Source organism: Panthera uncia, chromosome B4 (genome assembly GCF_023721935.1).
Source record: "Panthera uncia isolate 11264 chromosome B4, Puncia_PCG_1.0, whole genome shotgun sequence".
Lineage (NCBI taxonomy): Eukaryota > Metazoa > Chordata > Mammalia > Carnivora > Felidae > Panthera > Panthera uncia.
In genome coordinates this window covers 23,993,566-24,009,842 of record NC_064809.1, presented here as the reverse complement: position 1 = coordinate 24,009,842, position 16,277 = coordinate 23,993,566, and the positions used below count along the sequence as shown (strand labels likewise).

General features: G+C 39.8%; 1 protein-coding gene across 1 annotated transcript in view; it reads right to left on the bottom strand.

Moving 5' to 3' along the window:
• Positions 1-16,277, bottom strand: part of APBB1IP (amyloid beta precursor protein binding family B member 1 interacting protein) — a 106,432-nt gene that overhangs the window by 17,938 nt on the left and 72,217 nt on the right. Inside the window, exons 8-12 of the mRNA XM_049624724.1 lie at positions 13,933-14,019; positions 11,489-11,632; positions 7,401-7,511; positions 1,174-1,272; positions 474-585 (exon numbers count right to left, since the gene is read on the bottom strand). Of these exons, the coding sequence (XP_049480681.1) occupies positions 474-585; positions 1,174-1,272; positions 7,401-7,511; positions 11,489-11,632; positions 13,933-14,019 (553 nt within the window). The remainder of the gene's footprint in view (positions 1-473; positions 586-1,173; positions 1,273-7,400; positions 7,512-11,488; positions 11,633-13,932; positions 14,020-16,277) is intronic.

Genomic DNA, 16,277 nt, shown 5'->3' with positions numbered 1-16,277 from the left:
TGTACCCTCTTCATCTCTCAGTGTTCTGTCCTCCTTAAAAATATACGCAAGAAGCTGTTATGTTATTATAGAATGTGATATCCAGGATTGGGTACAAGGCTCTGGCCATGATATCACTGAGCCGAAACACCCGGGAATGATCTCGTCCTTTGGGTGGGCTGTCTGCTGGGTGCTAGTGGCTTTGGACAAATATAACCTTTATACTCTGATGAGACACAGTACTCGACCAGCTCACCCTACACTGGTGATCGCCATCCTATCCATGAGCATATCATGAGAAAAGTGATAGAAGCTTTGCTTAAGAATCACTTCTGAAGAAATAGATCCAGGTGTGTGGAGATCTTGAGCCTGACCATCAGAAGGGAAACGTACACAGTGCCAACAAAGTTCTGTTTTTACAAAATGTGTTGTGTAAGTTTGAACATGAGCTCTGAGCTCTGAACAGGTGTGAGAATTTCTTCCCTGCACGGTACCTGTAGCAGGTGGGGGTGGTGGAACTGCACCGACAGTACTCAGGTTCGTCCGAGAGGCGAGCCCGGCCCTCTCCAGAGCCCGCTGATAGTTATCATAGAGAGTCTTCCCGTACTGGGGAGAGAACACAAAAGAAGCAAGAGAGGAATCCATTTATCCCAGATTCTGCACTTGATTGCAATATACGTACTGAGACAAAAAAAAAGTACTTTGTAGCTACTCTTTTCTGGAGTTGTTTTTTTAGTGTAAGGATTCCAACAAAACATCCACAAATCGTTTATTTTTCACATGTTAAGTAATTTTCCAGATTGGCAGAGTCAGTTAATACTTTCATATCCAGACATTAGAGGAGAGCTTTCGCCACCCGATTTTGAGTACATGAGTCTTCATATAAATCTACCAGTTTCCACATCGTGTTTCTTAATTACACACGACACATGCAAAGCTCTCCAAGAGTAAATGAAGGTCTGAGAAGTCTCAAGGGAGAGTAAACCCTGATTCTCAGGTCATTGGAGAGGTCCGTGTTTCTATCACTCCCCGCTATTAAAAAAACCCCCAATGGGCAAATAAATGAGATAGTATCTTCAGCTCTGATTCACGGAGAATGGGTCAGCTGTTTCTCAGCAGCACGGAGACTGGACCCACTCAGGTCAGGATGCTGGTATGCAATTCAAGATAGGGTGAGCCCAAATGCTCTCTCACCTTGGCAATCCTTATTCCCATGACCCACTGGTTTAGGGTTCTTGCATCGTCACAGCAGAGATATTTGATATACTGGGACTCCTTCTGAATTTGGGGATGCTAGAAAAAAGTAATTTCAAAGACCATTTATAAACTATTAGCACTTTTCAAAAAAAATTTAAGACTGTAACAATGTTAATTTCCTGATGTGGTGGCAAATTGCTACTGGCAGCAATTTCAGGATTAGAAATAGGGGTATTTTTAGAATGGGCTAAATTTTGAAAGGATTTAAGAGATTTGTGACATGATTTATCATAAGCACCTCTTACTGTATTATCCATAATAATTTTAATTTCTCCTTTTTTTTTTTTTTTTAGCTTTTAAAAGCCTTTGCATATACCACGTCTCCTTTCCCACAAGAAATCCGAATCGTTTCTCCATTTATCAAATAAAGGAACTTCCCTGATGCAATTCTTAAGTCCCAGAATTAATGCTTTGTGACTCCCAACCAGTCCTAGGGATATTTAGGGATATCTCCCCTATCAGAATTCAGGGTTTCACCTTTTCTTAACTGTCATCTCCTACTCATACTGGCCATCTTGGCCTCTGGATGGGTGTCCCAGGGAAGGAATATTCTATCTATTCTCAAGTGGCAATGGCTTGGGGTGTTGCACTAGGGTCCAAGCCCTCCAGGAGCTCATGGTCAGAGACAGCAGTGACACTGGCAGGCATGAAGAGGGGAGAGAGACACTGGTCTCTGGTCACCAGATCACCTGGGCCCCTCTTCCTTAATCCTTGTTGCCTCTGTAATTTCTGTTGTGTGTGTGTGTCTCTGATAGACTGTGTGCTCCGTGAGGGTGGGGACCATGTCTGCTGTTCACTGCTGAAGACCCCCAGTGCTTAGCAATGGCCTGGCATGTGGTCAGTATTCTGGTTTAGAGGTGGAAATAACTGTTGAAGGAAATAATGAACAAAAGCAAGATTTCCTGTTCAGCCAGAAGTGTCATGGGTACAAGGTGAGGGGCAGGCAACCAAATCTAGATTTTAAGATTTGTGCCATGTGAATTTTCATGGGCCTTTATCATTTTTAATAAGTTTTATTATAGAGAAAAATAATTACAAACATAGCCGTCATGTGTGCATGCGTGTGTGTGTGTGTGTGTGTGTGTGTGTGTGTGTGTGAGAGAGAGACCAACTCTTCTGCCTCCATCTCTCAGAGGAGCTTGTTAATCCTGCTAGGACAGGTAGTGGTGGTGCACGTGAAATGGAGTGCTGACAGAGTGGGAAGCCATCCTCAGTGCGGGAAAGGAGTGGAGCTGACCAGTTCCTCTCTAAGGGTATTGCACAGACTACTCCCTTTCACTTTTGCTTCCAGCTTCATCACTGACCTTCAAGGAAATGGCTGTTTTTAAAGCTGATGTAAGCCAGCGACACCGTGCCTTTAACTTCAGTATGAATCTGAGAAGCAACATCTGGACCAGTCACCCTGCTGATCTAACAACTCATTGCTGTTATTGCCCAGAAGGGATAACAAGACCCATACAGACTCTTAGGAGCTTGATGAGAGCTTAGTAAGTTTTGGTTTTACAAATGGGAAAACTGAGGCCCAGAGAAGTTACTATATATTTTACCCCATGGTACACTAGAACCTTGTGGGTCTCTTGTCCTACTGCCTAGAATTTCTGTATTTATATTAAGCTATTAGGTCAAAATTCCAAACTTTAAAGATACCACACACACAAAAAAATCAGAAATTGTAAAGAATTCCTTCTTTTGGCCCTTTGACCCAGTTGAGGAATGTCCACCTTTATACTTTTATCTTTAAATGGACCATTCCCTTGGTTTAGGTCTTTCAGCCCTCAGAATTTGCATCTGTATCACGAAAAATCATCCTAGGTTTTCCGGGGGTGACAGACACTAGGTTGCCCAACGATGCCTGTAGTTCTCCATTCTGGCAGCAGATGGCAGCATGCACTTTGTATGGCTGCTGCGCATTTCTTCGTTATTGGGGTTCAGTGCTTCCTCATTAATATAACTGTTAGATTTTAGCTTTACAAATGTTACCCCAATGATCGTTCCCGTTGGAGGCCCTTAAAATTGAAAGTATCAACGCGGATAATGTGGCCCAACAGCAAAAACGGATTTGTTACATTAATTAACTGGAAGGTCACACTGATGATAAGTACACTAAGCTGAGGACTTAGTCCCTATATGGAATGTGACATTCCACAAATGCCTGCAGCACTCTCTCCAGCCATAAAATTCACAAAACCAAACCACAGTCCTTGTCTTCCAGCACCAGAAACAAAGCCCCTTAACTTATAACAGTGTTCTTTTTAAAAAAATTGTTTTTAAATGTTTATTTTTGAGAGAGAGAGACAAAGTGTGAGCGGGGGAAGGGCAGAGAGAGGGAGACACAGAATGTGAAGCAGGCTCCAGCCTCTGAGCTGTCAGCACAGAGTCCAACATGGGGCTTGAACTCACGAACTCAAGATCATGACCTGAGCCAAAGTCGGACGCTTAACCAACTGAGCCACCCAGGCACCCCATAACAGTATTCTTATTGACGGTCATTTAAGAGGGGCAAACATGGGTCTCTTCGGCAGTTCGCTGTTTATAATTTTTCTTAGAAAGCAGCTGTTATTTTATTTCTGACACATTTAAAAAGTTGACAGTGTTACCTTGGCTTTTGGTGTATTAAAATATTTTTCATTTATTTTTTGGTTCATGGCATGTGAGAGCCAGGTTCCCAAGAGCAGACTTTACATCATGTATGCTTGCAGTCAAATGCACAAATCAGCTGTCTGGGTAGAGGTATCCACTTAAACAGCACAATAAATAATTCTTAAGTATGTTATTTATCCAAATAGAGTAAAATCCAAATAGAGTAAAAGCCATTAAACATAACGGCTTTTGAGCATAAGAAAGAGGCAAGAACTCTTGAACTTGAGTTCTAACAATGGCTCCTCCTATGGTGATGAGACAGGTGTACAGAACTTGGTTCATTCTCTCCAACATTCTCACTGACCTCCTTACATTACACGTACTACAAATGTATACAGGAGACAGCATCCGATGACCTCAAAGGCCTCTTGAAATCCTTAAATTTTATGATTCTAAGATGAGCTAATCTAGTGGGCACGAGGCTCCTTTCTGGCTCTCAGGACATCCTATAGCAAGTAACTGTGCTTGTTTTCCAGTCATGGCTTAGGACCCTGCCAAAGGGTTTACTCCTTAACTGAGCCTTTTGCTGAAAAATTATTTATGAAGGGGTTTAAGGAAAAAATGCTGGTTCAGTACCCCTGGCCAGACTCTTGTGCAACTGGTTTGATTATTCCTGACCATAAACAGAGAGAAGCTCTTGTAGGACATGCTGAAAGGCACACAAAGGTCAGGGCAATTGCAGAACATTACTGTTAAGAGGGATCTTACAGATCCTCTAAAGTGAAGTAACTATGTGTTATAAACAAGAAAACTATGCCAGAGAGGGTAAGTCATTTGTCCAAGACCACAGGGAGTGGGTGAGCTAAGAGCAAAGCACCTACACATTCACCAAATACCTCTGGGTGCGAAGGAATATGTCCCTCATTAATACAGATAAGAGGCTCACACCATAATTAGGAAGTGGTGGCTGGGGGTGTTGTGGGGGAGACATATGTAAAGAAATATATGATTACCCTATGACATGGTGAGTTTCATAGTAAAAGTTTGAAAACAGAAAATGAGAAAGGCTCATTGGAAGAAGCTATAGAGTACTGTAACACATCTGAGGAACATCTAGAAATTCTGTGTGGCTAACGTCTGGGATCCATGGAAAGAAGAGGCAGAAAATCAGCTCGAGAGAGCCAGAGTCAAGGGCTCATGTCAAACTTGGATCTGGACATTGTCCTCTAGGTATCAGACATTTTAAAAGAGCAGAGTGATACAGGCAGCAACTGGCAGCCGTGTGGAAGACGGGCCTGGAGTGACAAGGAAGGACAGACAGAGAGGGCTAGATGAGAGACGTCTCAGATGGAAAATCAGAGTGTGATGATGGATTGGACAAGAAAGGGAACAGGAGGGACTTTTAGGAAGATTTCTCTATTTCTAGCTTGGAAAAGCAGATGGGTATTATGGGTTTAATTGTGTCCCCTGCAAAGATATGCTGCAGTCCTAACTGCTGATACCTGTGATTATAACCTTATTTGTAAATAGGTTCTTTGTAGATGTAATCAAGTTAGGATGGGGTCATGCTTGGTTAGGGTGGGCCCTAATCCAATATAACTGGTGTCCCTGTAGGAAGAGAAGAAACACAAACACATACAGAGAGGAGGGCCATGTGATATAGAGGCAGAGATTGGCATTATCCAGCTACAAGCCCAGGAAGGAGTGCCAAAGACTGCTGGAAATTGTCAGAAGCTAGGAGAGAGGCATGGAACACATTTCCCCTCAGAGCCCTCCAAAAGGAACCGACCCTCCTGACAGCTTGATTTTAAACTTCTGGATTCCTGAACTGTGAAAGCTTAAGTTTCCATTATTTTAAGTCAACCAGTTTGTGGCACTTTGTCATGGCAGCCCATCCTTCCCACCCCCGCCCCCCCTCCCCAAAACTAATACAGCGGGTGATGGTATCATTCATCTTGATAGGGACTGCAGGAAGGAGTTTATGAGGGTGGAGGGAGGGTTGAATCACCATCTGATAGATTATGGTTGAAGTGCCCTCAGTGCAGTTACCTCAAGGGTGGGGCTGGGAGAGAAGGTGAGACTGTCAGCTATAGACTGGGAATTATTAGCATACAGATGACAGCTGGAGCTGTGGCTGTGGCTATGACTTCTCAGAGAGAGCACGAGTCTGGTGAGAACAGAATACAGAACCCAGGAGAACATCCCAGAATGTGTGGAAAGAGGAGGAACCCACAGAAATGGAGGAGCAGATGAACAGAGGGGGCTAGGCATAGGGCTAGAAAATGAGGCAGTTATCACCAATGCAAAAGATGCCAGGAGGACCAGAAGCCTGAGGACTGAAACCGCTGACTGTTCATTGGAAACTTTTTAAAAAGTTTTTTTTTAAATTTATTTTGAGGGGAGGAGGGGCAGGGAGAGAGAGGGAGAGAGAGAATCCCAAGATGTCAATGCTGAGCCCAATTTGGGGCTTGATCTCATAACCATGAGATCATGACCTGAGATGAAATCAAGAGTGCAGACTTAACTGATGCACACCTCACTGGACACTTTAGTAACAGTTACAGCACAGGAGGGAGGAGAAGCCTACAGAGTGCAAGCTCCACAGAGAAGTTCTTTGTTTTGTTCATTATATCCCAACCTCTCAGAAAGCAGTTGGCTGGAGAGAAATATTTTGGAATGAATGAGTTTTACTGACAGAATGAAAGTTGAGGACATGGAGGACATATTGCTTTCCCAAGAAGTCTGAGTTAAAGGGAAGACAGAAGCAGGCGTTGCTTAAAGGAATGGGGTGGATCAAACTGAGGGAAGTAACTTGGAACCTCCCAAACCAAGGAATATTTGAACGCGTTGTAGCCCAAGAGAAGAATTCTCTGGAGAGAGGTTGAAGATGCTGAAGCAAAACGGAGTCACCGATGGTACGGTCCCAGGGAAGGGCTAATGCTGGAGAGGGACTGGCCTTGGAGGAGGGAGCCTTTTCCTCTGAGGCGCAGAGTTGTGAGGATGATTACTCCATTAGATAAGTTCAGAAGTAAATATGAAGTAAACCAGGGCAACTCAATCCTTTTCTTTTCTGTCTTCTGCAAGTAGAAGGCAAGGTATGCTGAGAAGTTCGTAGATGAGAGACCCTTTGAGAAGAGTGTAGACAATGTCTGGGGACAAGGTAGAAGACGAAGTTGAGTGGAAAGCAGGGAAAAGCTACTAAAATCTTCTGTGACTGCAGGAGCTGACACAGTTAGCAAAAAGCAGACTCAAGAACCAGAAGTGAGTGATTTAGCCCAGTTGTATGAGCCCCAAATGTGACACGGCTCTTGAGTAGACTAAGGAAAGGAAGGTGCAGAACTAAAAGAATGTTGACCCTAAATCCTAGCTCTAAGAAGTGACGAAGAAGCCTGGACAGATTCATTTTAAAGTTTTAGAATCAGAAACAGGAATTCAGGGTAGAAATGCTTCCACTTTTCCTATTTCAAAAAAATTATTATGATACACTTGTGGTTAATTATGGGACACTTAACGCTTTTTTCCTTAAAAGGAAATATTAACTCAACTTGTTCACAAATCTAAATCAAGGACTTCGTACAACACACCTTTAAAACAAAGCAGTGGTCAGTCGGTGCTTTGTATTTCATTTTACACTGAATCCCATAGTAAATGTTGACATTTTCAAACTGTATAAAGCATGCCAGATCTCGAGATGTCTGAAAGAGAAGAGAAAAAAAATCACCTTAACTGAGTTGGCAGCTAATAAATTTTCAAGGTCGTCCTTGATGGCACAACTAAGGATTACATTTTAGCAGAAAAATATTGAATTTCGGCAACTTGTTTAAGCATCTATCACGTATAAGTCTTCTAAAAGTCAAGACTGCGTTTTAAGAGGTACATGAGCACACCCAAGACGAAACAGTGTTCCACAAACCCAGAAATGGAGCGGAAGATTATACTGCTGTTCTAGCACCTGCGTGTGGACTCTCAGCAGCAGATCTGACGGACTGACCTTGAGTCATTGTTATTGATGCAGTCAAGACAAGGAGACTGACCGTCTAGTCGGAAATTTCATTCTGGCTTTTGCCATTCTAAGTCAGTGATGGATTTCATGATTGAGCATTAAAAAAGAAAAAGCCCTCTTCAGGATAAACAATAAGAGGTAAATTTGATGCTCAGTAAATTAGCACATACTTCATGCACTTCTCCCTGAGAAAAAGGATTCCTTTCATGCTTTCTCGTTAGTGCTGGCGGTGTTGCTATGGAAACAGAAACCTCTCCTCCATGTATAATATGTGTTGTGAGGACTGCAACCTCTAATCTACATATTTGGTTATACTTCCATTACAAATTCGCTCTATTATTGTCTTTTTACCTTCACATTCCATAGTTCTTTACCAGGTTAGTGAATAAAGAATAGAGGGCAGAATTGCTACACCTCAGTGCACAATTAGTCCTTTATATATGGTTGCACGGTTTTTTTTTCTTGCAAGGTATTTTCTTCTGGCTTTTCAAAGTCTTGTTTTTTTATTAAAAATATAAAATATATTCATCATAATTTTTAAAAATAATGTATTAGACGTATATATAATAAAATGAAAATCTTCCTCCACACTCTTTTCTCTGGAAGTACCATTGTTAATAGTTTGGAAGTATTCTTCCAAATTCTTCTGGGTGAACATTTATATACATATGTATGTGCAGACACACCCACTTACATACATACACATCCACAAATTGAAAAATATGAATGAAATTTTACTATAAATACTGTTCCATGAATTCGTTTTCTTAACATGAGGTCTTTCTATATGTCAAGACATATATGAATGGATAGATATATCACAGTCATGTAATGGCTGCACAGCATCTCACTGAATAGGTGCAATGATTTACTTAGCCATTCTACCAAAAATGACTAGAGGTTATTGCAATATTTTGCTCTTTCAAAAAATACTGTGCATCTGAGCAAATATTTCCATGGGACAGATTGCTAAATGTGCAGCTGCCATTTCAAGGGGTATTCCCCTTTATATTTGAATAGATGTTAAATTGTTCCCCAATATGGCTGCACTCATTTATATTTTCACCTCCAGAGCACGACCGTGCCCACTTTTCTTACTCCTGCTAAAATTTGGATATTATCAATATTGTTAATTTTATCAATCCCACAGGAAGAAATATTTCACTTTTTAATTTACATTTCCCTGATTAGTAAGACAGAGCAACTTTTTAATTATTCACTGGCTACTGATATTTCTTTTTCTGTAAATTCTCACTTAATAGCCATTGCCATCTTTCTGTGAGTACATTTGTCTTTTTCTTATTGATTTGTTGAGGTCTTTATATTTTGTGGGTAATCATATTTGGTTATACATGCTGAAGTGTACTCTTTGACTCCAGAACTAGTCTTTAACTTCTTCTTTGGTATCTTTGGCTATAAAGAATTTAAAAAAAAATCTTACACTGTCAAATTTTCTCCTTTATAATTTTGAGCTTCTAGTCTTGCTGAAGGTTTCCCCAACCGTGAATTATGAAAATATTAACCCATGTTTTTTAGAAGAAAATTTAAAAGAAAATATAGATAAAAGAAGATTTAAAAATTTTTTCTAAATAGATTTAATTAACCTAGGATTTAATTTGGAACATGGTATGAGGTAGGAAACTACTTTCTCCCAATGGTGATACAATTATTTCACTGCTATTTATTAAATACCACATTCTTTCCCCATTGCTATAAAATTCTCACTTCAATTTCCCTTATATTATCAGATCTCAGTGTTGATCTGTTTTCTCTACTTGTGCTATAGTTTTCATCTAATGTTTTGACATCTGGGAGGAGGGGTTCTACCTCAATGTTCTTCACATTTTTTTTTTTTTTGGAACAGTATCTCTTTCTGATGAATTTTAGAATCAGTCTGTGAACTTCAAGTAAAAAAATCCTATTGAAATTTTTCTTGGGATTTAATATATAGAAAGTTTTTGGGGGAGATTCATATCTTTTCATCTAGCAACATGGTACATTTCTATGTATTTAGTTCTATTTCAGTTCCTTTATTAAATTTTGTATTTTATGCCATATAGGTCTTGAACATTTCCTGTTGAGTTTATTGTTAGGTATTTTGTATTTTTTGTTTCTACTATGCATTAAATAATTCATTATATTTTAATTAGCATATTATCTGTACAAAAGAAAATAATTTCTTGTTTGGTAAATTTACTTGGTCTTAATAGTTTTTCAGTTGAGTGTCTTATATTGTCTGGTAGACAATCATGTCAAGAGTGAATAAAGACAGTTTGGGTCACCTGGGTGGTTGGTTGCTCAGGTTGGTTGCTGACTCTTGATTTTGACTCAGGTCATGGTCCCAGGGTCGTGAGATAGAGCCCTGTATCAGACTCCGTGCTGAGCATAGAGCCTGCTTAAGATTCTCTCTCTCTCCCTCTGTCCCTCTCCCCAAATTGTGCTCTCTCTCTTTAAAATAAAAAAATTTAAAAAAAATTAAAAAAAAAAGAATGAATACAGTTTTGCCTCTTCATTTCCAAAAATTCTACTTCTTATTCTTTCTCTTCATTCCTTAGCTCCTTCCTCCATTCCGAGGTTAATGGTAGCAGTGAGAGAAAGTACTCTTGCCCAAAGCCAATGTGTTGTGATAGGTTTATTTATACATCTAATTTACATGTATAGCACTTCCAAAATAATTTCTGTGTCAGCTATTACATCCCAGTGTGGAGCCAGAATGAAGGTGGCATAAATGGGAAGGTATCAGTTCTCTAAGACTGACACTAAGTAGGCCCAGTAGCTGCCCTCCACCAGGCATTACCCATAATGCCTCTCCTGCATTCCCACAGAGATAAGAGAGTCTTCTAACTAGAGGAGCAGATCTGGATATTTCCCATGACTTCACCTGCTTGGGAATGTGGGTCAAGCCTTATTAGAAACCTGCAGTTTGTACATATGCCATTGGGTGGTGCCCTGGATTTGGCAGTGAAGGCAAAATGCTTCAGCATACCCCAGCTATAGAGAGCTGAGAAGTATCCTAAAGCTTTTTAATGGTGAACAAAAGATGGAAATGCCCCAAGCCTCTAAAAAAAAGGTCTCAGGAAAAGCTAATGGTCATAATGAGAGTCTAAATTCATTTCAAAGATGAGGAATTTATGATATGCTTGTACTTCTGAGGCAATAATCCTGAATCACCAAGTAGAAGTTAAACGATAGCTAAGATCCTCTCTTAAAACAGGCAGGGAAAAGCATATAGCACACCTCAGAGAACAATTTAAATGCTCAGGGAATAAGGGCTACAATCTTGATGTAGATCTGTCAATGCTTATACCTCTATGATTCCAGATAGAAGTTTATATATAGACTATAGAACAAGAGAGTAAATACAGGAGGAAAACGTCCTCAGAAATAGGTATGTAAAGTAGCAAATTACTCTCTAGAAAAGTGCTTCTGCTATAATTTTTGAAACCTGACTTTAAAACAGATAAAATTCTTTGCCTTCAGGAGAAAGCTATGGAAAAATTCAAAAGAACTTCTGTAATTCTGTCAGAATAGGATATGCATTTATATAAACACTGTAGGAACACAAATCTCAGAACAAAGGAGTGTATTTAAATTACTGTCTGATAATTTCTTCAGTTTCATTTTCATGAAATGATTTTTTGATAAAGCGTATTACTTTATTTTCCTGACCTTAGTCTTTCCTTTGGGTACATAATAAATTCCAGAAGCCCGTAAAAGAAAATAGCGCCTTTTCCAGGATTTCTTTCCGTCTTCTTTCAGATAAAGAGCTCCTTCAAGTTCTGGCACAATGACAGATGTTCCACAGAAACTTTCCTGAAATTGAGATTCCAATTATGGAGAACACGTGAAAAAAAACCACAAATTTTTGTTCACATTTAAACAAACTATGGCAAACTAGCCTTTTAGCCAAACCAGCTAAAAGTCACTTGTCTGTAACTCTGAATGCATACAATTATACTGCATGCTGTTTGCCAAAAGAAAGGAAGGATACCATGGTGTAGACTTCAAGGCTTCTCAACCACTTACTTTTGTGACCGTGGGCAAGTCATTAAATCTCAGTTCCTTTGCTTGCAAAAATGGAGTAATAATAGCTCCAACTTCATAAGAAAGGTTATGAGTACAATCTTGGTATACTGTGAAAGTAAGCATTAAATAAAGGCTATTTCTGTTATTATAAGTTGGTAAATAGAAAAATTATTCCTTTTCCTATAAGTAAAAATAATTACTATTTTACTGCCACTAAACAGAAAAGTTAGAATATATAATCCTTCACATAAACGTGTGTATGTTAATTTATTCTTGGGATAGTTTTCTTATTGAAGAATGAAGAAGGCAGTTATTAACACTATGGTTATCAGAAAAGGACAAGGACAAAGCAAATTCTCTAGGCGTAGATTTTCGAATGTGAAAACTTACATATAATGAAATAATTCTTAGTAAATTTCTTTTAAAAAGCAATTCAGTAAAAGTAAAGCATTCTATTCCAGTTCAAATACTCAAACTTACTTTTGGCTTTCTTTTTTGTAACTCTCAACCCCCTTCTACTCCATCTCATAAATGGAGAATAACTTCTAGTTTTGTACCCTGCCAGGAAATGTATATATAGTGGAGCTGGGACACATTTTTGTTCATATTCTCCTCCAATTTAGCTAGTATTAGTTGCCTTGTCAATAATCTCTTCAATCAGATATTTGGCCCAAAGTAGAAAGCAGAATAGTGCTGATTTTTCATAGTGTAACATCCTTTGTATTTTCTTTCACATCCAGCCTTTAATGCACCGCTGAAGTCCTAGAACAAGAACTATTCAGGCAACTGTATAAACCAAGGCACAAGCTGTCCCTGAGTTACAGACAGCTGATAATTAAAAACAAATGGCTGTGTCAGGAAACTTCACTCTCCCCTTCCCTGTCTGTCAGTTTCCATCACTGCTAGGTACACTCAGAACCTGAATCTCCTTGTTGCTGGGTACCCGGTGCTTTTTCTTCCTCGACACAACCTGGAGTCTGCTAAATGCAGAGAATGTTCCTATTCCCACTGCTACGCCTTCGTGTGAAATACCCACTGTGCTCTTGGCTCCAGAAGCCGGAATTTATAACATGTTTTCAGGACCTTGTGAGTGGCAGAAGGTTCTGATGTCTGCTCCATCTGGTTACGGGCCTGTGAGAATGTGGTGGGGAGAGAAACCTGTGCGGGAGCCTGGCCAGGTCTTGGTGAATAAGAGAAAGGGTGCTAATCAATGTCAGCGAACTGGCTCCAGGTGTGAACATGCGTCCAGAGCTCACCAGGTCATCTGAATCTTCAGAAGAAGCCTCACAAGAAAAGAAAAGGTCAACACATTTTTGAAGGTGGAGAAAACCTGGACTGGAACCCTACACAGGTTTTCTTCACCCTCACAAGTGTGTTGACTTTAGATCTCTGCACTCATCTGCATTATGTGCTGGGAGCAGAGCCCTGATTTTTAGCACAGTTACTATGTGAAAACTCACTAGGAGTTTCAAAAAAAACCAACCATCAAATAAACTTCTGGAACACGCCTGTATAGTGATAATCACGAACATCTGCACAGTAATCGACCCAGTGCTTCCATTACCGCCCTGGATCGCTGTAATAATTCAGTATGATCCAGGACACTGAGGTTCTTGGACTTGCTGCATAACATCCGAACCTCAATGGCAGACCCAGACCTTGTGTCAGGTCTCCTAAGTGCAAAGCCCACACTTTCTACCACACCTGGCTACTGAAAGAACATCTTAGAATTCACCGTAAACAAGGTTTGGAAAGCCTTACATCTGACTTCTGGGGAGCACTTCAGTAATGAAAAACATGGAATGTTAAGAGACGAGTTTTACGTGGATTCTTAAGTGTTTTAGGCGAGAATCACTAATCCAAGTTCATGAAAGTAAAATATAGTCTAAAGCCATACTTTTAAACTGACTCAAAGAACCAGTTTAATTATCTAAATAGCTATAATTTAGTAATAATTTGATTTTAAAACCCCAAGTTGAAATTTCAGTGTGTCTCAGAATATCCCATTGTTCTAAGAAGCAAATAATTTAAAAATAGGTACAGTTAACATCCTTCTCTTTTCTTCTACTCTGTAAAATTACACTTACCTCAAGTAAGGATTCCTTGTTCTTAGCATTCATTTTCTCACTTGTTTCCTTCCCTTCTTTTTTTCCTTTGTTATCCAAGTAAAAATTCTAAAGAAAATATTAAGAGATCAGAATCAGTGAGTGTTCATCGCCATGCTAGGGACTCACTGTCTTGCTGTAGAGAGAAGACGCACCTATAGGAAAAAGAGTGGGGACCACAGCATATGGTATCTGTCAACCAAGTGCCTTACCGAGGCTTTACCAAGTGCTGATTACTGAGGCGGATGTAAAACCTTCTCTTCCTCCCATTGTGCACAATCAACGAGGAAACAAACATAAGATAGAAAACACTAGCAAAGGTTATGACAACATTTAATTGTTAAATTCCATTGTCTAGAAAACTTGTCAAATGCTGGAAGCGGGGAGACCCTAATGTACTGGAAGAGCCTGGGTCTGGATTGCTGGTGGAACCCGTGCCCCATGTGCTTGTGGAGGTCATGTAGCCTCCCAAGGTCCTGTGGACTAGAGATTCTGGCTGATGAAGAGAAACTTGAAATCTGGATTTTTATAAATTTAGTGACTACTTTAAGTTTTAAAAACCACAGCACAGGGTTTGCTGCTTGGCAACTTCCAAGGACAGACAGAAGCAGAAAGGGAATTTCTGGAAAGGGAACTAGCCTCACAACGGACAGGGAAGACCATGGTTTTAAAGCATTCATGAATGGGTGCATAGTCTCTAAGTGGGGTTTGTATTAACCCATGTATCATACCTTGTTAATACTGAGTATCAATGAGAGGGCTGAGACAAAATGATAAACGAATGTTTCCAAAAAATCATGAGTATCCAAGGGTTATTAATCTTCACATAACCAGTACAGCTGAGGTATCAATATACAAAGTGATTATTATGAGTGACCAGTGTCATAATTAAAACACTGAGGACTTTTATGTGAAAATGTAGAGTTTTGTAAAATAACGCATGAAAAAAATGTATTAAAACTGGAACATATACCTCTGGAGGACAGTGACTGAATTTAGACACAAATGTGTCTAACAGACACAGGAAAAGATGCTCAATATCTGTAAAAATACAAATTAAAACTACAATGAGATATAACTTCCCATCTGTCAGAATGGCCAAAATTAACAAAACAAGAAACAACAAGTGTTAGTGAGGATGTAGAGAAAAAGGAACACTCATGCACTATTGGTGGGAATGCAAACTGGTGCAGCTATTCTGGAAAACAGGATGAGGTTCCTCAAAAAGTTAAAAATAGAACTACCCTATGATCCAGGAATCGCATTACTGGGTATTTACCCCAAAAGTACAAAAACACTAATTCAAAAGGATACATGCACCCCTATGGTTATTGCAGCATTATTTACAATAGCCAAACTAGGGAAGCAGCCCAGGTGTCCATCAATAGATAAATGGATAAAGAACACACACACACACACACACACACACACACACACACACAGGAATATTACTTAGCCATAAAAAAGAATAAAATCTTGGGGCGCCTGGGTGGCGCAGTCGGTTAAGCGTCCGACTTCAGCCAGGTCACGATCTCGCGGTCCGTGAGTTTGAGCCCCACGTCAGGCTCTGGGCTGATGGCTCGGAGCCTGGAGCCTGTTTCTGATTCTGTGTCTCCCTCTCTCTCTGCCCCTCCCCCGTTCATGCTCTGTCTCTCTCTGTCCCAAAAATAAATAAAAAACGTTGAAAAAAAAATTTAAAAAAAAAGAATAAAATCTTGATGTCTGCAACAACAGAGATGGAGCTAGATGGAAACCAATTTGACAATAAATTATATATATATGTATATATATATTCTACATATATATATACATATATATAAAAGACTGACAAAAAAAGAGGTGGAGCTAGAGACCACAATGCTAAGTGAAATAAGTCAGTCAGAGAAAAACAAATACCGTATGATTTCACTCATGTGTGGAATTTAAGAAACAAAACAAACAAGCAAAGGAAAAAAAGAGAGATACAAACCAAAAGACTCTTAACTACAGAGAACAAACTGATGGTTACCAGAGGGGATGTGGGTGGAGGGGGGGGGAATGAGGGAAATAGGTGATGAGGATTAAGGAATGCACTTTTCATAAGAAGCACTGGGCAAGATATGGAATTGTTCAATTACTCACTATATTGTCCACCCGAGACTAATAGAACATTTTTTAAAAAGTTTATTTATTTATTTAGAGAGAGATGAGGGAATGGGAAGAGACAGAGAGAGACAAAGAATCTGAAGCAGGCTCCACACTTTTAGCACAGAGCCCTATGCAGGGCTTGAAGTCACGAACCGTGAGATCATGACCCGAGCCGAAACCAAGAGCTGGATGCTTAGCCA